Raw genomic sequence first — 23,137 nt, 5'->3', positions numbered from 1 at the left:
TTCTATTCAATATTATAAAACTAATGGTATGAAAAAATAAGATTAACAGCACCAAAAGAAGCAAAGATGAATGCAGTTTGTTCTTTTTATCATTCTTATTCTAATAGTCCCTTTTTTCTCGCTGTAGCAATATACCCTTAGAAATATTGATTCCTAGTTTGTGCACATGGAGTTTAATGGTATTTTTTAAAATAGTATTGTAAAATTATCCTTGATAGCAAATTATAGAAGGTAACTATACCAATCATTATCCCAAACTTGGAACTTTGTTATGTGATTTCAACAGTTGTTTTCTGAGAACATTTTCAACTGAGTCCATTTGCATTTCTGCTTTAGTAACCTGGAAATAATTACATATTAGTAGAGTATGTGAAGTCTTGTCTACATGTATGTTTGTGTCAGGACATTATAGCTTACATATATTTTTGGCTGGATGAAGCAAAAATATAATTTGAAACAACTTTTCTCACTCATGTTAAATTGTAAGTGAAACTTAGCATGCAGGTGTACAGTGAAGTGTATGGGGAGAGTTAGAAAGTTAAAGATCATAATGGCACACTGCTTCCTAATCTGTTTAAACGTCTTACACCTGTGGCAGTTCTGATAGCATGGCACACTAGGGCCGATTCCACATTAATGGTGCCACTCTGGGGTGCTGCTGGTGCGTTGTGGTGGGGCAGCATACTCTGCCAATTCCTGTGTCTCCAGTTCCTATGTCTGTCACTGAAATGTGTCCCTGCAGGGATGTAGCCGCGGTGCAAAGTTGCCACTGTGTTGGGAGTGGCAGAGGAGTTTGCAGGGGGGAAATGCCCCATTTGGTACTATGGAGCAGAGTACGGCATTTTTTGTCACCTCTGCTCCACACAGGCCTCCGCCATTGGCCTCTGGAGCACTTAAAGTGAGGCAATGGCAGCTTAATACACGCTGAACCTGGGAGGGAGCTGGCCTAGCAGAGTGACATCATGTGAAAACAGGGTTTAGCCCCACTTCCATATGAGCTGTCTCCTGGCCTTTTCCGCCGGTGCGGAATCTGCCCCAGTCAACTTTCTTCTCATCCCTTCTCTTGGAAATTATGTCCCCCCCCCCCACACACACACACATACACAGTCATGTGCATGGAATTAAATCATCATTACAGCACAGGTTGCCTGTGTAAAAAAGAGGGTGCTACCAATCATTGAGGCCTCAGAAGGTGCTAATGAAAGTTATTTCTAGTCTAGCTTCAAAGCCCGATCCTAAGAATGGGCCTCTCCTGGCCACTGGACAGGCAGCTTAAGGTGGCTTTGGGCCACAGCTCGCAGCCAGATCAAATGGGGCGAGCAGGGACAGAGCTCCTTAGCAGGCAATCAACAGGTCGGGAGGCCTTCGTCAGCAGGCCCAGCCTAGCAGGCCAAGAAGCCCTTGTTAGCAGGCCCTGTTTACTAGGCCAAGAGGCCCTAGTTAGCAAGCCCTGCACCACGACCCTTTGCCCAGGGCCCTCTCCCCTTATCTGCTGCTGGCTACAGGCACTGAGGCGTCTGAGAGCAAAGAGGCTAGAGTTCAGGGACAGAGGGCGGGAGTTGCAGGGGCAGGGCCAGTCAGGAGGAAGAATATACATATTTCCTTCCTAGGCTTGGTACCTGTTCATGCAGTAATGTACAGTGAAGTCATTTGTTCTGGTCTAATTTTATAGATTTTGGGTATGGACTAATTTTCTGCAAGCAGTTGTGACTCTGGCATTGGATTAAGCTTGCGTAATGACATTTGTATGTGAGTTTTGTCATAAAGAGCAGGGGTAGTCAACCTGTGGTCCTCCATAATAATGTTTATATTTTAGGTCCTATTTAACACAGTGGCTAAAGTGAGACTCTAGTTATATCTTAAGCAGCCTTTTTTTTCAGGGTGCCGACACAATCAATCCTTGATCCTCTTTTGGATTAAAACCGTATGTGCCTAATGTAGAAAACCAAGTAGAAGGTTCCTAAGCACAAAAAAGACACATAATGGATTTGGAAAGTAATATTCAATGTGATCTTAAGAAGAATTAACCCTCTTCTAAAAGCCCTAAATGTCAGTAAATTTAGAGGAGTGATGCTGTGATTAGGATTGTACCTTTTGGGAGGAGCAGATTTATGTTACTGGAAAAGAGTGGCAGCTTTTGAGCATGACAGAATTTTTCAGGAAGGTCAAGTTAGGTGATAGAACTTAAGGGCAATGCTAATCTTGTTCTTGGGTGGTTTTAATCTTGAATTGTTCTTTTGGCAAGGTGCACTTGGAACTACACTTCGGTGGATACAAAAATCAGAACATGTTACAGCTGCTAGTATGACTAGATCTCTTCTGTAGGTGTGTCTGTTTTCATAAGGAGTTTGGTGGTATTAAACGAGGGTTTCACACAATAAATATATTGTTCATATCTGCATGGCTGGCATCTCACTGTCTTTTCCTCATACTTTATGCGGACACAGAATCTATAGGGATAGTCATTTTTAGTACTGTCTTGTCTGATGCCACTTTTTATCAGAATGGACTTTTTGTAATCAGCCAAGGGAGGGCAAGGGCCTATGAAAAAGCACAGCTGGACAGAAGAGAAGACACTGGGCCCTTTGCTGCATATGCAGGAACTGGGAAGCCCACTCCATAAAGCTTAATCTTGTAAATTCTTTGTCTTATAGGAAGATGACGATTCTGAGACTGAAAAACCTGAGACTGATGACCTAAAGGTATTTGGAAGAGTACTGCAATGGGGTGGGAATATACAGTGGCTCTTTATGGCATGATTTAGTTCATCGCTTGAGACTGTGGTTGTTAGCTAGTTGGTGCTGGTTCTTATGGGGGGGCAACAAATGAAATGGAACTCTGGAAAACTTTATGAATAGCTACGCATTTTAAATATTGGAAGAGGCAACTGGGATGAGTGTCTTCAGCATGAATTCTGGTGCTGTGTGCTCTGCCTACTTCCAGTGTAATTCAAGAAAATAGATGATTTATTAGATCCCTAAATGGGCACCTTTTTCCCCAAGTGTGCTCTGCATGCTTGCCTGTATAGTTTTTGGGATGTGCTCAGATTAAGATTTAATGAGTAACATAAATCTGTAGCAGGCAGGATTATTTTACTGGCATATAATGTGACATGAATCATGTCAATTAAGCAGGTTTTGTTTGGGAGGGTAACATGTTCAAATAGAATAAATTATATAGTATTTTTGTTTGTTTTAGTACATATTGTGAAATCTTATAAGCTGTCTGAAAATGAGTGGCACAACAATTTTAGTGTATGCTTGTCTCTGTTGCCAAAACATTCTGGGGTATTTTTTAGACGTAAATTTGTAGTTAGATTTGTAGTACAAATCCAGCAGTGAGGGGTGGCCTTCAAGGAAAAAAATAAAGTATAAATGCAAACGCTTGTGGAAAAGAAATAGCTAGCCCAACTGTGGTTGATTTACCTTCCCTATGAGTGAAGCTTAATGTGTCAGTAGCTCTTTAATGTGGGAAAAGACTTCATCACCAAGGCATGTAAAATTATGTACAATGTGAAGAAAGCAGATAGAGAAACTGTTCCTCAGTCTTTAGTAATGGTGCAGCTACGTTTTGCCAGAACAAATTGGTTGGTATTGTGTCCAGGGCACATGAAGTAAAGTACTGCTTCATTAAGTGCATGACTATGAAGTTCTTGGCCATAGCATGTTTTACTGATTTGTAAACATGGGTAGATGCAGAAAACAACACACAACTTCAGCTGTGCAGGTCAGATCAAAGCCCAAACTAAAATACTTATGTCACCTAACGTGGTAGAAAGGATATTGTAATCACCAATCATACATGAAACGAACAAGTAATGGATGAGAGTTAAACTCTGTTAAAGTAGATGAGGGGAGGGTCACATCCTATAAAAATACTGTTTCAGTACTATTTAGAGCCTTCACTGTTCTTCCTATGTAAGGGAGGTATGATACCAAGGAAAATCGTGATATTAGTGTTATATTCAAAGAAATGCAAAGGTTTGTTAGTAATTATTTTATTGGACTAATACCTGTAAAATCAGCCGACATGCTGTCTGAAGCTCTGACCATGAGGCTGGGGGTTCGATCCCAGTAGCCGGCTCAAGGTTGACTCAGCCTTCCATCCTTCCGAGGTCGGTAAAATGAGTACCCAGCTTTCTGGGGGGGGGGGGTGTAAAACGGTAATGACTGGGGAAGGGAATGGCAACCACCTTGTATTGAGTTTGCCAAGAAAACGCTAGAGGGCGGTACCCCAAGGGTCAGACATAACTCAGTGCTTGCACAGGGGATACCTCTACCTGTAAATAATTACTAATAGAGCTTTGAATTTTTTTAAATATAAAACTAATACCACAATTTTATTTTGTTTGCATCAGTGTTGTTTGGACAGAAAACTAATATGGCATACAATTAGAGTTTATCCTTATCCATGGTTCTCTTATATATAAAATCCTTATCCATGGTTCTCTTATATATAAAAGTGAAACTGGCCCTGGGGTGGAGCCAGTTCGGCTGTCCGAGGCAGAATAGGGCAAAGCTGGTTGGCCCACCCCGGACAGATCCCACCTGCGCTACCACTGCTACATCACAGACGTGGCAAAAGACCTTCCCAGGGCCAGGAGAAGCTCTCCACTGGCACAGCCGGCGGGACATGGCAAGAGCCTTTCCTGGGTCTAGGGGTAGCTCTCAGCGGCAGGAGGGGCCTCTTTGCTGCTCCTGGGCCCAGGAAGGGCTCCGCCGCTGTGAGAGCCCTTCCCAGGCCCAGAGGCGGCTCTACGCCACTGAGCCCCGTGGCCCATCTAGCTGGGGGACTGCTCTCCACTGGCCAACTCTTCTGACGCCGACGGCAGCCCTCAGACTCCAGGATCAGGTAGGCTGGGGAAGGGGGGGGGCTTCTCATTCTCTTCCCCTTACCCCTTCTCTCCTTTCAAAGCCCATTTTTCTAAAATGGGCTTTGAAGCTAATTTTCTAAATAAAAAACATTCTAAGTCAGTTCACACTCTTATTTAGAGCATCAGATAATTTTCCGTTTCCGATTTTTCTGGATAATCCGTATTACTACTTGAAATATGCAGAACCATATGTTAGCTGTGTTTGAAAGCCTGTGCCTGCTCACCATAATGTGCAGATTTGAAATCCAAAGCTTCATACCTGTTTTGCCCACTCAGTGGCAGTGTTTCTCTATTTGTTCCTGATTTTATAATGCCAGTTTCAATTTCTGCCTATTTTGCAAGTACCATCTTATCATTTGGCAGCCGTTGTAAGACAGATTGAGATAAAAAGTATGGAGAAAAGTAAATAAATGGGTGCAGGTTTGAAGAGGACATCTTTTACATTTCCAAAAGTAATAATGTTCACAATTACACTGGATTGTGGAATAGATAGGGATGACTATGCCTCTCCCAGCAGAATTGGATAAGAAAGGAGCAGTTGCTGCAAGGGGTTGCCCTGAGCCTTAATATACCAGCTTCAGTTGGCTAGGTGAAGGCAGGGCAACCATTCAAAGGAGGTAGAATAGGGTCCAGGGACTCCTTCCTAAGAGGACAGGTTAGCTCCTTCTGCTACCTAAAGGGCTACGGGAGGGTCTGTTAGTCCTTTCCCCTCTAGGGACTCTAGAGCAGAGGTTCTCAACCGCCTTCAGGCTGCGACCCCAACTGTGGGGGCAGCGCACGCGCAGGGTGGCGTGCATGGGTGCAGAACAATCTGGAGGTAGTGTGGAGGCAGCCAGTGCCATGGCGCCTCTGCCCGCTTCCGCTTTCTACCGCTGCCTGCCGCCATTACCGCCGCCGCGGCCACCAACCTAGTAACACTGCAGAAGGGGCCAGGTGACCCCACTTGGGTTTGGGACCCCAAGGTTGAGAACCACTGCTCTGGAGGGTGTGTGGACCCCTCCTAATTCTGGAGGTGTGGCAGATACTCACAGGACCCACTTGCACTTCATCAACCACTTACACTTCATCAGGTTCTGCAGAACCCTTCAACTTTCAGCATGTGGCCCTATGTGACCATTTCATTGCTCTTCCCTATTTCTGTTTTCCTTTTTAAAATGAAATTGTTTCAAAGGCAACATGATGCCCCCTTATCAGTGCCTGGTTAGCTGATCAATTGTAATGCAGTGTAATTAAACATTTATGTAGAGAGGAATCAGCAGTATCTGTGTCTTGGGATTTGTCCTGGTTTTGTGTGTCATATTAAACTTCCCCAAGTTTAATAAATTGCTACAATATCAAGTTCATTTGGTAATCCATACTGCTTTTATTGATCTGTCATAGATAACAAAGTTCAAAACTTTATAATGAGCTGCTTTTCTGATGAACTGCATGTGCAGTATGTATCTGAACAGTGTGTCCTGGTAAGTTTTTCAAGTTCAGACACTGTTACCAAACAGCCATTCCCTTTTTAGCTGGAGGGCAAGACTAGTACAAGTGGATCCTATTTTTTTAAATTTATGGTAAAATGACTGAAAATTGGGTGTGACTTCTGGTTAGCTGCATATGCATGCTCAGTGTTTGGTAATGGGAAATATCTAGGAAATTACAAGAATTGTCACATCGTTTCTTATACTAGGCTGTAGTTGTATTACCAGAACACAGCAGCTTGTTGAAACTAGAGAAATGTTAGTAATATTTTGTTGTTGTTTATATAGGGGATAGGCTGGATCCTTTGGAGATATTGTGTAAACACAAAACATTCCTCTGGGCCCTTCTGTTGGTAGAAGTGGGTTCTATTGGCATTGGAAAAAGGGTCTAATGCTAGTTGAACAAATTAGAAGAATCCCACCCAATATATATAGAGAGTAGAAATTATGTATTATCATCCAATTAATCTCTTTAGTGTTGTTAATACACTATATTCTATACACCTATACTGGAAACTTTTTGGTTGGCTAGAAAATATACCAATGGATGACCAGGCAGCTTTCAGAGCTGACTATTCTACTTCAGTGCCTGATCCAAGCCTAATAGGTTACTTTATGCTGCCTTCATGGATTTCAGAGCGGCATTTGACAGTATCTCCAGGAATAGGCTTTGGGCAAAGTTTGAGAACTCAATAATAGGCTGAAGACTCTACGTACTTATCCTCTCGTTGCATGAATGAAATTACCTAAAAGTAACATGCAGGGCTAACTCTCCACTAACATCCCTCTTGACAAAGGAGAAACTGCAGGGTTGCATCTTGGCCCCTCTACTTTTAAACTATTACATCAACATGTAAGAAATCCAGTCTTCCATTCTCCAAATCTTAACCGACAAAACAATACCTGCATTACAATATAGAGATGATACTGTTATTTTAGTTCTGTATATTATTAGATTAGATAGATGTTCAGTTAGTTTGTCTGCTAAAGCTGGTAACACTTGTTATTTAAGTTACATTAAAAAAATGGGTTTGTTCCTTGGAATTGTGTGTTTTTCAGTATGGTGAAAATCAGTCAAACATGATGGAAATTACAGAGGAGGAAAGAACTCCTTGTGATTTTATATTCAGCTAAGGAAAATGTTGTGTGCCTGCCCGGTAATCTGACTGAATACCAGGTTTTCTCAATCAGAGTTTCATGATAGCCCTGGAAGGGTTTCCTGAATGGCTGGGAGTTAAATGTTTTAACAAATTAAAATATCAGGTGATATGACCATATCTGGTCATGTTGACTCACACCCACCCACCCAATGGCCAATGATGGGCCAGGAGGGGGTGGGGAGGGGAGGGGCTCCAGGTAGGTGTGTACACAGCTGTACTTCCCAACCATATTCTGCAAGATCACACCACTTCTGTAGGTCTTCAAAGCCTGAAGAGTGCTTCAGGGGTTTATCAACAGTAAAAAAGTTGGAAAAGGCTGATCAAGGCAAAGGGAATTACCCAGGCAATTGCTGTGAGAATGAAGATGTGTGGCAGCATATAGGATCTTGATGTTGGAAGGTGGTGAGAGATAAATTATTGCAGATGTGGGGGAAGAACTGTGTGTAGTAGTAGTAGAGTAGGATCTGAGAGACTTGCATCTGAATCTCTGCTCTTCTTTGGAATCTTGTTGGGTGACCTTGGGCCAGTTACACACACTCTCAGCTGGACCTTCCTCACAGGCTTGTTGCCCTTTCCTTCATTTTATTATATATTTATTATAAGTTGCACTGGACCCCCCATCGCCCCCCTCCACATTGGAGAGAACTATGGTATATAAATATAGCACAGAAAATCAGTAGTGCTTGAGGAAAACTGCCTGTTGAATTTTTCTCTGGAAGTATCCCCCAAGCTCATGACTAATGGCTGCACTATTCTCTTAAAAGGAATATGTCTTCTAAAAATGACACTAAGTGAACTTTCTCAGGTTGCTTTGCCCAGTTAATATAATTTCAAATCATTGAAGTGATATACCATTGAAGCCTAGCCCCTATTCCCGATCTAGAAAAAGGAAACATAAGGTATTTATAATAAAGCTTCCTGAAGCTTGAAGAATTCTGGACCTATGTTTTATGAGCCTATATGTAATGGTGTTGTCAAGAAAGACCAGCCCTTCTTACACTATGCAGGTGGTGTTCATGGGATAATCATTAACTTTGTTCATAATTACTAGTCTGATTACACCGATACAAGCCAGTTAATAAAAAACGCCTTGCCCTTTTCAAGTGAATGTTTGGCACTCATGGGCTTGAATGTTTAGAAGCCTTTGAAGGAGTGCCTTTTATAGACATCCCCCATTTCAGGGTTGGATTGGAAAGCTGCCATGTTGGCTGCTTAGATTTTTTTAAAGGGTATTGTATGAGCAAAACACTGTGTTGCTGATGGCTTTCCAAGATAGTCTTGATACTCTCGGTCTTGATACTCTCAAAGGCCATGTTTACTTTTTGATGCACCTATGACCTCATTCATTCTTTGGTTTTAGTACAAGAGGGTTTCCCTATTAAACGGGGGTCTGCTAAACCTTCCGCTTAATTCATTTCCAAACTGGAATGAACTGCTGAATAGCTATTTTATTAATTTAGGCTGAAAGTCTGAAAAATTGATCTGCCTTGTGCTCTGCAACTGCCTTCTGCCAACTTGTTGAAGCTGCATAACCAGTGTACAGCAAACTTGTTAAAGCCAGGCAGTTATGAATCTGGTCAGTTCTTAGGTTGGAAACCTCATGGAAATCTTGGTTTAGCTTCTGGTCATGTTCTCTGGCAGAATACACTTCTACCAGTCAAAAGGGGGAGGGCAAAGTATACTTAACCATGCTATTCCATTGGGTACACCAACATCCCGAGATAGAGTGTGTGTGTGGGGGGGGGGGCACAGCAGGGTAGGCTGATCTGTATCAATGAAGGAGTGGCCAAATAATTTTTTAAAAATATCCCTTTATTACTTTCAGAATAAAATTGCATCATTAAAGCATATCAGTTTTAAACAAAATAGATCCCAACCTCAGGCAGTATTCTACATTTCTTAAATATTTAACTCTTTTACTTTTTTAGAAAGTTATGTGCTGATTTTTTAGCTGAATTTTATGTCCCCAGATAGAAATCTTATTCACAATGCGCTTGCACTTGTAGAGTGAGTTTACTTGGAATTTTCTCAAGAACATGCTGTTTTCCAGACTTTTCTTTTTGCTTTAGGCCTGTATCCCACATGCAGGAAATGAAGGTGATAGAATACTTTTAACAACAACAACAACCTTTATTGGCATAAAAAATAGGACAGATCAGAATACAGTCAGTTAGTTCTTAAGTTCATGCAGCTTAATTGCCATTTGTAAGAATTTAGCCACTTTATCAATTGTATCTGGATCCTGATTGGAGACAAGGAACTTACCTTGTACTTATCAGAGTAGCCAATACATTTAATTAAGAGTAAATCTAGAGCTTTAGCCCGAATAGTATCATATAAAGGGCAGTAACAAAAAAACGTGTTGTATGGTTTCTATAAAATCTTGTTTACATGGGCAGTGTCTCTGTATGTAAGGAATCTTCTGAAATCTCCCCGCCATAACTGCTGATGGGAGAATGTTAAACCTGGCAAGCATAAAAGCCCTGCGTTTTTGGGGAATAACAAGATGAGAAAAATCTTGCCCCACAAAAGTTAATAATCATATTAACTAGTAACTTAAGCAGTCTGTAAGATGGAAGGTCGGTGTCCACTTCATAAGAATCATAAAAGTTAGTTTAAGAAGTTATGTTTGCTTTAAGTTTAGACTTCAAACAGGATATTTTAAAGATAAATTTATTACAAAAGAAACTATAAAATAAACCCAATATAAAATTAAGAGGTAAAAAAGCAGTGGATTTTGATTTACCCTGGGGCACAGGAGTATAGTGAGAAGAAAGGCTCTGTGTTCTTATGTATAGCAACATGACGTACATTTGGGATAGGTATACTGCACTCTGTTCTCAATAAGCCATCCCCTGCCAAGGTGGTCTACTACATTGGTGGTGGGTACAGTTTTGAGTGCTAAATATTTTGCCTTTTCTTTGTGCAATTATGGATTAACTGCAGGTTTTAGATAACTTTACATGCATGATGATGAAGCTCACCACGGCTGTAATGATCTTTTATCAAATTGTAATTTCATAGAAATGTTTCTGTGGCTGTTTGTCACTACCTTCACTCAGCCTTATTTAGCCTCTGAAATAACTGTCTTTATATTCTGTTGGGTGTCCTTCAAGGAAATTGTAGACTTTTGCGGGAGAATCTTTAGTTTGTGGTGGAAGGTGTATGACCTCAGAAAGTAGAAAATCTGTTAGTAGGGTTATGTTCATGTTTATTTTATGGATAGCAAAGTCCAGATGTTTAACTAGTAACTGCCAACTATTGTGTGTTGAACTATCATTCCTTTCAAGGGCAGGCTCCACAAAGTGTCTGAATAGTTTGTATGTTGTGGCATTGCATAGACAATACAAAGCCTGATGGAAATTGAAAGAAGGCTTATTTCTTCCCTGCCCCCTTGTTTCAAGAGGAAATTGCCATGGCTGATATTGGCTCATCAAATTGCTTGCTTTTTGCTTAATGTTATAAATGTTTTTGAAATTATCTTCAGTGTATGTAATATTGAATGTCATCAATCCCTCAATCTTGTACCTTTCACTTTGCCTAGGATCCTTACTATTTTTGGTGAGATATAACATGGCTTTTATCTTGGCACCTAAAATACAGTTAGAGAACTGTTCTTTTTTTGACACAATTCTCTATAAGCCCTAGTATGGGAATGTGTGTACCACATGTCAGATTAGAGCATCACTTGCTCCTGATACATAGATTAAGGAAACTATGACTTATTGATTTTAAAGGGCAAAATGTAACTCTTATGCATATAGTGTTCTCTAAACAGATGCTTGGCTTGAGTGACATGGAATAGAATATTCCTTTAGCCATATTTATAGTGTTTTCATATTAGTCAAAATGTCCCACTGTTGGGAGGCATTGATTAGGCTTGTTTCTTGTACTTACCCTTGGTAATGCAAGAGTACTGCCTGATGTCCTGTATACCAGTGGTCCCCAACCTTTTTATCACCAGGGACCAGTCAATGCTTGACAATTTTGCTGAGGCCCAGGGGGGGGTAGTCTTTTAGTCACCGCCACCTAAGTCCCTGCTCTACTTGCTTTCCCGCTGGTGCCCCTGAATTCCCGCAGCCCACTGGGGGGTGCTGCCAGCAGCAGCTGTGCAGTACCACACCAAGGGGGAGCCCCAGTCATGGTGGCTGCTGGAGAGCACCACAAAGGTGAGCTGGCGGCAGAGTGGCAGGGCAGCCCCCAAGGCTGCAGCCAGGGAAGAGGACGACTAGGAGCTGCGGCCCGGTACCAACTGATTTACGGACCGGTACCGGTCCCCGGACCGGGGGTTGGGGACCACTGCTATATACCCTTTTTGCTTGTGGGGGAGGGGTGTCCCAAAGCTACTGTATTGTTATTTCAATGTGGACAGTTCCATCTTGTATGTTACCATTGAGTTTGTTCTTACTCTTCTATTCTCCCATGGCTTGAATCATGTTGATTATTTTGAATCATGTTGATTCAAAATAAAAGAAATTTTGGTCCATTGGTTTGTAATCTAATATTTGAGAGAAACATTTCAAAGATAAGGATCTATCTTCACAATTTTGACAAGTAAATGGGGAAGCAACACTCCCCTGAGTAGAGAAAATATGCAGGTTATAAAATGCATGCATCAGTACAGCTGTATTAAAGTCCAGTATATCTTTTCAGGTATATAATGAAGGGAGTTTTTACTCTCGAAAGCTTATATCCTGAAAATTATGTTGATCTCTATGATGCTAGCATCCTCAAATCTAGCTTCCTAGATTCAAATCTGTGCATTTTGAATATTGATTGGGTTTTTTAAACAAATCATTAAAGAAAATTTATTAATTCTTTTATCTGTATGCCTATGTGTTGAGATTCAGATATCTTACCAAATTTTAGCTGTATTTATTGCTCAGTTACTTATGGATCTTGAGTCTAACTAGCCCTTCCTGGCAATTACCCCCCCCCCCCTTCAACACATGCACACCTGTATATATTGAGTGAAGAAATTATCTTTCACTGAATCTGAAGACGTTTGTTTGCACACAAAGGCTTATACTTGTATTGGTCTTAAAGGTTCCACTGAACTGAAATTTCACTCTGCTGCTTCAGACCAACATGGCCATCCACCTGAATCTATACTAAAATCTAGATGTTCTACATTATATCTACATAGCTACCCTATGAAACTATCTTCTATGTGTGATGGTACTCATAATGAAAAAAATAGCTTTACTTGGTCACCAAGACAACCTAGCATTTCTGTATCCATATTTTCATGAAACTCTTACTGCAGTTTTATTCTTGGAGTCAGCCTAAAACCACTTTGGCTGTGTCATTAAAATGAACATTGTCAAATAATTCTTTTTTCATTTGGATGTGTCTTGATATTTTGAGCTGCTGTCAAATGCAAGTATTATTATGAGCAATATCATGGTTGAGAAAGGTAGCTGGAAGCCATGAAGAAATATTCTGCAGTCATACAGGTTATGTAAAAGTTTACTCAAGCATGTGTCTGCAGAAGGGGGGTTAGAAACCTGCCGTTTTTAAAAAGAACTTTGAGTCTCTGGATCCTATGCCATGCTCCAAATGGGACTGCAAAAAGCTATCAGTTCTGGTAATAATAGGAAACATTGTCTTTATGTACCCCTTGGTTAAAAGTTTAAGAGGAATTAAGGGAAAGTGTGACTAATGCCCCTTCTGCTATGAGTCATACATAGGAAATCTCCCTAGGCTATAAAGAATCAGCAACCTATACTTTCTGAGCCAATTCCAACCCTTCAGCTGCCTGCTAGAGGTTAGAGGGGTGTGGATGGAAGGGGGGTTTGTCCCAGTTGCAGAACTTGCCAGCAGGCCATTTCCAGGGCAGAGCCTGTAGCCTTGGCCTGTCACTTCCTTCTAAAAGTGGTTCTTCAGCAAAACTAGTTGCTGGCCAATCAGTAAATTGGTATATTATTTCCCTAAGCCCCTAAAGCTTATTAGTGGTGCTTACTAGATTTAGCGGTTAATCCAGAGTTGGTGGAGCGGGGGGAACCACTCTTGGACTTGAAGTCTTTCTATCTCCTACTGCTTCTTTCTGCTCAGTTACTTACATAGTGAAAAAGATTAATTATCCCTAGCAGCATTAAAGGGTACAGTTCACAAAAGCTATCCTGTTTTCAGATTTCGAAAAGGAGACATGTCCATTACGTGCCTACTTGTTCTTCCCTTACCAAGTGCAGGCTGTGACAAACCCTTGACTCCCTCAAGTGCTGAATACCACAAATTGCTGACATGGGTGTGGTGTGGCATGGCTTTCAAAAGGGTGGGGAAAGGTATTTCCATTTGTTATCTACCAGGGAAAAAAACTCTTTCCCAATGGCCCTTACTAAGGAGTCTACTGGATGGAGCTAGGTGGACAGACAGTTCTATAATACTGTGTAATATATCTGTTTTGTTAAGCATGTCAGAGTCTAACAGAAGACACCTGGCTAAACATGAAAACCAAGACTAGAAAGAGCTAATTTTCAGGGCTAATCCAGACTTGTCTGACTCTACTTTAATTTACTAGTGTAGCTGATGAATAAGTAGCGTATAGAAGTCTTTTTGTTAAGTGCTTTTATTGTGTATTGCGTATTGCTTTTATTGCGTGTAAAGTTCTCGGGGTAAAAATATGCTAGGCTGATAATGCTCAGATTCAGTGTGTGGGGAGTAAATCCAGAAAATGTACAGGGCATTTATTAGGTAATAAATTGAAATCCATGTTAAACTGCTAATCAGAGGCTTATCAGTAAATACTGCAGTCCAGCTAGAGTGGGCTGCAGAGATTCGATTCAATAGAGCTTTTTTATCCTTTAGCTGTTAATTGGTGGAGCAGGTTGTCCTCTCAGCCAATATGCTGCTATAGGTGCTGCTGGATTTTTTGCCTTGTTTATAATATGTTTCCACTCTTGGTGACTGGTGGCAGTAGTTTTGGCCATATGGATAGTCAATCTCTGATTTCTAAGGTCTCAATAGATAGAAACTGTGCAGAGCTCACGGGTGGCAACTTGGCTATCTTTTGCTTCATTTTTCTTGTAAACCCTCAGCCCTTACTCTTGATGGTCAGGCAGTCCTTATGTACAAAGTAGAATATATCATGGGGGGAAATGTGTAGATAGGAAAGGATTAACTTACTCTTGTTAAAGCTTATCTGCAAGAGTGCAGGGAGAAATTTCTGTCATTTCCCCCTTCTTGGAGCATTCCATACTGCTTAAGGGTCCGTGGTCTTCAGGAATGGCTTTTTAGGTGCTTGCTGGGCTGTATAATGAAAGGGTGGGGTGATGAGATTCCCCCCCCCCCTTGCAAACAGTGCTTCAATTGTAGAAGTTTTCATATATAGTACTATTTGGGCAAGGACCTATAACTGCTCTGTGTAACAGACAGGGCATAGTTTATCATTTGGTGAGCATCTCTCAAAAATGGCAGGTGAAGAGTATTAGCATATTTACGGATCCCCATTTTAATTCACTTTCATGGTCCAGTTTTCTTCTGTTCTGACAAACCTTGTTTGCATAAGTGCCTGCCAGTCTGTTGCAGTGGCTTTGTAAGTATAAATATGGCTGAAGAAGGCAGACCCTGCTTTTTGTTGTTTTAAGATATTAAAGATTACTGCTTGAGGACTTAAGTCGTCCTATATTGTTGTTCCTTCCTGTTTGCCTCTGGGATAATATCTTTTTGTTCTATCTTGTACAGTGTAAAGTTGACATGTTGGAAACCAGGATTCCTTCCTGTGCCCTCAGAATCCACAGAATAGTTTGCTCTGCTTCCTGGAATGGTTCCCCCAGAGACGTTCAGCTTTTCATCCCAAGTTTGGCATTTGCCCTGGTGCCTAGTCACAGCTCTGGCAAACAGGATACATCCAGGGGAAATATTATTTTTAGTTTTCTTCCACTGTTTTTACTCCCACCAGCACTGCTGAGAAGGGAAATAAACCTCTCCTTTTTAATTGTGTACACCATCTCCATGTAGTTCATACTTGATATAAAACAAGGCAGCTTCTGTATTTCAATTAGACAAAAACCAGTTGATGAGTAGAATGTTTCCTGCACTTCATGTCTTAGATTTTTGTTTCCTAAATTATGATGGCTTTTACTGTGAGTGGGTGTATAGTTCATTCTCTGATGTAGTGACTTATTGTAAAGTGCATCTATAAGACCTAACTACGTGTATGCATCCTGAAGGGATAATTTTGTTGTTGTTTATGCTTATTAGTGTCATTTCTCCTTGAATGTCTCCCATTAGGACCCCAGACTTTTTAATTAATATGCTAGCAGGTTCCTTTTAGCAGCAAAATTGCTCAATTAATCTACTAAGAATATCCATTGTTGAGTAACAACTAAACAAAGAATGGTTGATATTTTTAAGTATTGTCAATATATCTGGAATGCCTCTTAGCACCTGATTGTCCCCTTTTTTCTTTTCATGGAGAAGAAACATGCAAAGCTTGATTATATGGCAAACATGCATTTGCCATATAATCTGTATTCAATGTAGAAACTTCTGGTACATATTGTAAGGCTCAGTAAGCTCGGTTATAGGTCTGATAAGCCCTGTTGTCCTGCATGAATCAGTCATAACCACAGTACACGCCCCACAGTTTCTCAAAACTACTGATCTAGAGATATCAGCAATCACTCTGTTGCTGTCAAAGAGATGTTTGAAACTAACTTGTATTGCTTAAAATTTATGTAATTCAGTTTTTGGTAATAAAATACAGAGATTTCATAGACTTTTGGTTATGTCATTTTGATGGCCCTACTCCCCTTTGTTTTTATTTACCTTTCCTGATTGAGCCACCTTAGTGAAGTATTTTCTTCTTTGCTGAAGAACTCTGGCTGCCCCACCCTGTCACACTGCAATATTTTGGCCATTAGCTCAGCCCAGGAATTTGAGGCGCTGCTTTGAACTACTTAAATGCTACTTGAGGCATTTTGAAATTTAAAAATAACAAAATATTGTATTTAACGTAGAGAGGGAAAGTCAGGTGAAATCAGGTGTTGAAATTTCTGAGCTATAACTAGTATATGCACAGACTTTACCTCTTGTGTTTCAGGCTAATAATGAGAGTTTCTTTTCAGAATAACTGAAATCTTTATGTTGAGAGACTTTTGCTCCAGTATTTCCCCCAAAACACTTCAGCACACTTTGAGCATTCTCTGACTCTTTTGGTTTCCAGTACTCTACTCCTTTCTCTTGAAACACGAGTACTTGTCTCAGATTTATAACTGACGTTTAAGGCGTTCTCAAATCCAGCCTTTCTCAACCTTTTTACCATCGAGAAACCCCTGAAACATTCTTCAAGTTTCAGAAAGCCCCAGAAGTTGTGCAATCATGCAGAATATGATTTGGAAGCATAGCTGTGTACATACCCACCCAGGACCCCTCCCAACCGTCTCCAGGCCCATCATTGGCCATTTCGGGAAAGAGGAGAGAGTTGACATGCCCATATGTGGTCATATCACCCAATAAATGTTTAACATATTTTAAAAATATATAAAAAATAATTAACTCGCACCTATTCCAGAAACCCTTTCAGGGCTGTCAAGAAACCCCTGCTCTAACCACATTAGACCAGGGAGCTGTGGATTCTTCAAAGCTATCACCCTTTTTGACTGGGTAGGGAATTTTCTAATCTCTCTTGAAGATCTAATGCTTTTCCGTGACCCAAACCTCCTTGCCAACTTTCCTCCAACTTTGCTAAAGACCTCTGGCTGTCCCACCCTGTCACAGTATAGTATTTTAGCAATGTTAAACTACTCTCAGCTAAGGCCGAAATCAGACTCAGTCAAGGCAGAAATCTGATGGACTCTCCCCGCAACATGTAGCTTTCAGGTCTATCTCTACTCAGCTGATGCTAACCAATTGGATCTCTTGGAATAACCTGTCACTCCAGGCTCTCTAGCGCTGTGAAGAATTAACCCTTCATGGTCCTTTATCTGTTTACCCAGCACTTTTAAGCTTTTAAAAATGCAGTCTGTCACAGTCAAACATGTTCTGTAGACACAAGATGACTTCACTCAAGCTCTCCCCTTTTACTAACAGCTGTCCCCATGGTTTTTGACAAGCCACGCACTGAAAGTGGTTTCTTAAAATTCCAGTCAATGTACGGGTTTTCCTCTCTGTCTCCCAAACTGAAGGTCCTTAGGTAGAGTGTCACATAATATGACATTCTTAATTGTCCTTTCCATGTCAGCAAGGCACTCTTTCACAATGTGCTTCATTCTGAGACCTCCTGTGGTACATGGGGGGGGGGGAATAGTGGCTGCAAAGGGTTGATAGAGGAAAATAGAAGACTCCTTTGAGTGGAAGCTCTGCTTCCAGGGCATGTGCCTCTCATTTACAGCAGTGAACGAAGCAACCTGGAAAATTCCACAGCCTTGGTCCCCTCTTTTTTTTTTTAACAGCAAACAGCTGCACCCCCCTCACTAACAGAGGGAAGCTGCCTTTCCACACTATAGGAGGAGACTAAGCTCTTCTCTCATAGATGCTTAGTGGAACTCTCACCCATAATTCAAGGTTGTCTCGTTGACTATTTGTTAAAATAAGGAAGGGCCAATAAAGGTCAGGTCCTCCTCAGATGTTTGGAAAGCGTTCTATACAGGAATGTTAGTAATAAAGTATAGGCAGGAAGTAATAAATCATAGACACTTGAGAGAGAGCTATGGGTGACCTAGATACAATTGTATATTTATACTGGCTGTTGGGAAATGGGAAGAATACTTAAGCTGACAACCCACATGATTAGCTGACTTTTAATATACTTGGATGTCAGACCAGGTGACACTTGCTCCCTTTATCTGCAATGGAGCATGGATCTCTTCTTCCTGCCGTCTGCTCATTGTGTCTACCTCCCACCCATTCAGAATCATGATTTAAAATATTTTTATCGCTCGTGAGAGCAAAGAGAAAATTAAAAATGTGGGGGAGCAGGTCTGTAATGTTACTTTCTCATCTTTCTGGTGCAGATCGAAGATACCTGTCTGTAACAAGTGCTATTTTTATAATTTAAAAATACTGTTTAAATCAAAGCAAAGTTCATCCTTTAACAGATGTAAATCCATATTAATAAATCAGTTTCCTGAGAGTCAAAATTGCCTTTTGGGGTGAAACAGAATGTTTCATTATTTAAGGCTTTTAGGAATTAGAGTTGTTTGCTTTCCAGTGACAAGCATGGTATGAGCACACAGTTTCAAATCTGAGCCAGTGCAGTTAGGGGTTAAAAGTGCTGGACTTGGACTCAGAAGATTGGGTTCAAATCATTGGTCAGTCATGAAGCTCACCAAGCAATGTTCAGCCAGTCACTATTTGTTAGCTCAACCAATCTGCCTCACAAAGTATTTATGAGGATAAATGAAGCTGGTAGGGTCATGGAATGGTTTTTGATATTCTGTAGCTGATAATGAACTCCTGTATGATTAAGGACTTGTATTTCATACAGAGCCTGTACTGAACTGTTCTGTAAGGTGTTGACACTGCTGGCATCTTCATTGACTGCATCAGCTTTGCTGTCTTTGCTGATCAGCTTGTTATCAAGTAGGACAAAAGTGCTGCTATTAAGTTCATTTACAGAAGCGCAGGGGGTCTGTATAACAGTTCCAATACTAATGGTAACAATGTTAACCTATTAACTATGGTCCCATAGGTTGGTCAGTTTGGGATTTAGTTAATGGGGAGGAGTTTCTGGGGACCCAGTAGATGTTGCTGGCTCGGTTGACCTCAACCAAATGCCTGGCAGAAGGTATCTGTGAGGCTTTGGGAAAGCTGTGAGAGAAATTGTGCAAATTGTCTTCAGTATCCTCATCTTTGTTGTTACCTATAGTTGAGCCACATCCTTGATGTCAACTTCCACGTCACCTTTTGAGAGAGAGAATTGTATTGAGGCAATTACTGTATATGAATGCTGTGACTGTATGAAATGGCACATGAGAGTTATATGGCCTCCTGACTTTAAGTCTATGAACTTAAATGACTTCATGTAGTTATGAAAGCTTTCTCATGCCTTGGGCTAGTTCAGTCATGAAGTACTGGGCATACCTTTTCCTGCAGTAAGCAGAATTCATGTCTTCTGGGCAAGGAGAGCATTTGATGGCTGATTCCTTAGGAGGGCCTGCTGACTTCATTGTGTGATGAGTTAACTCTGACGTGCCCTGAAGACTACGCTGGCCGGTTTTGCTTTGTAGATTTGGAAAGCGGAGTGGAAACTAGAATTGCGGGGAAAATATTGTGCCTTTTCTCTACTTACCCATTAGCTAAACATAATATACAGTAAGCTTCACAAAAGAGGAGTGGAGCTCATCAGTATGATTGAAGGTAACAAATTGCTGCACAAGAGGAGCTAAGAGTTTCTTGATTCTGATGTTGCTTCTGCGTTCCCAGATAAGGGTTTTTATAGCTCTAGACTAGACGAGGAACCCATGTGTTGAAGTCTACAGGGACATTCAGTGATATAAACAGTGCACTTTGAATTGCAATTAATAAAGAAGTTGATGTAGAAAGTTGCCTCTCCGGTTGAAATATGGAATGAATTTTGCAGCAAAAGCACACAAAAAGCAGTGCCCACAGTGGACGTTTCCGTGATGGATCCCTTTGCCATCTATTGTATTCTCCTCCGTCCTGGACTGACTAGAGATTTTTAGATCAACTATTGACAAAAAGAGGAACGTTCTGCATTTTGCAACTCCAAAAAGAAAGAAATAATGAAGAAAGGATGGTGACAACAGTCACATTCAGTGAAACAATTAAATAAAAATATCCCTCCAAAACCATGAACACGAGAGTGTACTATTTTGCAATGGTGTAGAGACCCATACCATTATAACTGCTGCTGTTCTGGAACTTGATTTTCTTGGTTGTCAAATATGATATCAGAGATTCTATTTTCTAAATTCAGAACATTAAATTTTCTGAAACGTTGTACTTTGAATATTGGACAACAACTATCCCAGGGTTTATATGGCCATAGAAAAAATTAGCAACACAGTCTACTGCAGTTTTACTTAATCGGATGTAGGTGATTTTTTTTTCCTGCTGGCTAGTGGGAAATGGGGGAGGGCTTTCTTTTTTTAAAAAATAGCCCTGTGTTTGTGATACAAGCATTCTTATAGCCTCAGAAGTCCTTAGCAAAAAGCTAGTCATTGCTAGTACTAAGAGAGAGAGAGAGAGAGAGAGAGAGAGAGAGAGAGAGAGAGAGAGATCAGATCCTAATCCTTCACAGAATTAGACTCTTGAAATGTGTTGTGACCATCCTGAACTTGGCAGAGTGGAATCTAAATCTAGTTTATTGAACTTTGCCCCCCTTGAAAGCCCCTGCTTTGTCTACTTGGGGAGGGGGGGAGAAGCATGGTAGCACAGTCACATTGCTAGGTGACAAACAGGCAGCATTTTGCCCATTTTGACTTGAATGAATAGCTTCAGTGTGGGACTGAGCTAGGAGTATTCTGGTAGAACGTTGGCAAATCACCAAAGGCTTCTGGAGGAAAAGAAGATGGAGCCAGGATGCCGCCACTTCTCCTAACATTTGGCCCTCTTGTTTGGCATTAGTTTTATAAGCACTTCGGATCCTTTGTGCTTGCCCTTTCTCTTGGTTTGCCTTACTGTTCCCTTCTCCCTCCCTTTTAAGACTTTTGGCTTCTCGCACTGTGCCCTGACAGAGTCTCTCACGAACGCACTGAGTTAATTCTTTTCTTTCAGGGTAGTCTCTATGAAAATGTATGGAAATGCTTCAGTATTGAAATGGCAATGTCATTATGAGGTTGTGTTATTAGAGGAAGTAAGGTGACTGGTCCTCCGCTGTATCACTTTTCAAATCTATTTGTCATCAATAGCTCGTCTCTTGTGTATCTCTGATAAATAAATACTCTTTGGCCAACAAAACTATAACAATTATCGTTTGGAGCATCCCAATGACTTGTTAAATGCATGCTCTTCAGTTGACGAAGACATTAATCACTCAAGATGGAAAAGATCATTTGTGTTTTGAACAGTGGTGGAGATCAGTAGCATCTTGTATGACAGCTACCTCTTTGCAAGTTGTTTACCTTTTGAATAAACATTTTTAAGAGTATGAGGTCAGAGGGTCTTAAATGCAGCTCTCTTGGACCAGTACCTTCTTCTGAGACCATAGACATTGAGGACAATTTCTACATGTTCTACATTAATAATACTGGCAGTTGCATTTTAGAGGAATAGCAATCTATAATTGTGTAGAAATGGAGTGCTTGTCTGAAAATTATTCCTTCAGTGGCATCTTTATGGCATGTACTATAAAGTTGCTTCAAGAGTGATGTGGGTATTTTAAATTATTTTATTGCATATGATTATGATGTAATATATACCTTATAAGTCTATTTTGTGTCAATATTTGTTTCCTCTTAGGACTTTTCAGAGGTGGAGAAAAGAGATCCTCAGGAGCTAGTTGGTGAGTATAAATGAAACTAAAGCATGTGTGCTCATGTCAATGTAGAAAGTTCTTCCTGTTCTTGGCAGCGGAAAATCTAGCAATTAGTACTATGTCAAGTTTTCAGGAGGTCTTGGTTTTTTTTAATTGCAAAAGTAGCTGTGGAGAGGGTCACATGAAAATGTTCATCAAAACATCAGTCTTCAATCCATTCCAAAATTTGTATTTGCCTTCTTGTAACCTTACTGCTGTTTGAGGGGAGAGGGAACTCCTCCCCTTTTCTCAGACAAATGGGCTAAAGTTTCCTTTGATGAACAACAGTAGCACATTTTCCCATTGCAAATAATGCCATGCAGGAGAAAGTAATACACATTTGTATACAGGTATCATTTTGCCACAAGAGATGCTCATTCCAGTGCAAGAAAGCAAAAGCCCGGTCTCTTATGCTTCCATAAAGATTTGTGCATCATTTTGTTAAAGGGCGTGAAAAAGTGAGACACATGTCAGAGGGAGCAAAAGTATGTCTAGAACTTGTCTTCATCTATCCGTCAATTATATGCTTGGCAGAATTCTCAAGAAGGTTAATTACCCCTCAGATTTTTGAAATTGTATAAATCGATACATTACTGTTTTGTGGATGAACTTATAAACAAAAGATGAGGTGTTTACATATCTTACATACTACTAAGGGGTGGTGTTCAAGAAGATCCTATCCCAACTTAACAATGCCTTTTCATGCTATTCATGTACTATCGAATATTCGTGCTACTGTTAAAGTTTTATTATAGACTGCTATCTTAATGTTTACCTTTTGATTGTTCGCTTAATTCTTATGGCAATTTAGTATTCAGGATTTTTTTAATACTTGTATGCTACCATAAACATTACTTCTGTGGAAATGTGGAATGCACACAGTATCAGAAAGTCCAAATATGCTGATTTGTTTGGCGTTCTCAAGCCCACAAACAGAGGTCAGTTAACTGCAGTGGTCTTTCAAAGTTGGATGACTCAATGGCATGTTAGCGAGTCTACTATTTCTTTCTGTGCAGCTTCCAGTAAACCATGAATGCCTATGCTTCTAGCCAAAGGACTAAAACTGTTTCAGAGTGAAGAACTAGTTTTTTAGAATAAATGCTCTTTTTAGTGGGGTTTATAGCAGTTCTCAGAGTACTTCTTTACACTTAATCCTTCATCCAGACGCAGTGTAAACTGGACTTTACCACTGGGTAACTTGTGTAATCATCCATAATTT

The 23,137-nt window shown here is 40.6% G+C and overlaps 1 protein-coding gene across 2 annotated transcripts in view; it reads left to right on the top strand.

The window, feature by feature from the left end:
- SAP30BP (SAP30 binding protein) overlaps nt 1-23,137 on the top strand; it is a 39,792-nt gene that overhangs the window by 2,301 nt on the left and 14,354 nt on the right. For both annotated transcript variants that reach the window (XM_077327812.1, XM_077327811.1), the window contains exons 3-4: nt 2,655-2,702; nt 21,864-21,906. In XM_077327812.1, coding sequence (XP_077183927.1) covers nt 2,655-2,702; nt 21,864-21,906 — 91 coding nt within the window. The remainder of the gene's footprint in view (nt 1-2,654; nt 2,703-21,863; nt 21,907-23,137) is intronic.

Source organism: Paroedura picta, chromosome 3 (genome assembly GCF_049243985.1).
Source record: "Paroedura picta isolate Pp20150507F chromosome 3, Ppicta_v3.0, whole genome shotgun sequence".
Taxonomy (NCBI): Eukaryota; Metazoa; Chordata; class Lepidosauria; order Squamata; family Gekkonidae; genus Paroedura; species Paroedura picta.
The sequence above is the reverse complement of the archived record's forward strand: the minus strand, read 5'-3'. Positions and strand labels throughout refer to the sequence as shown.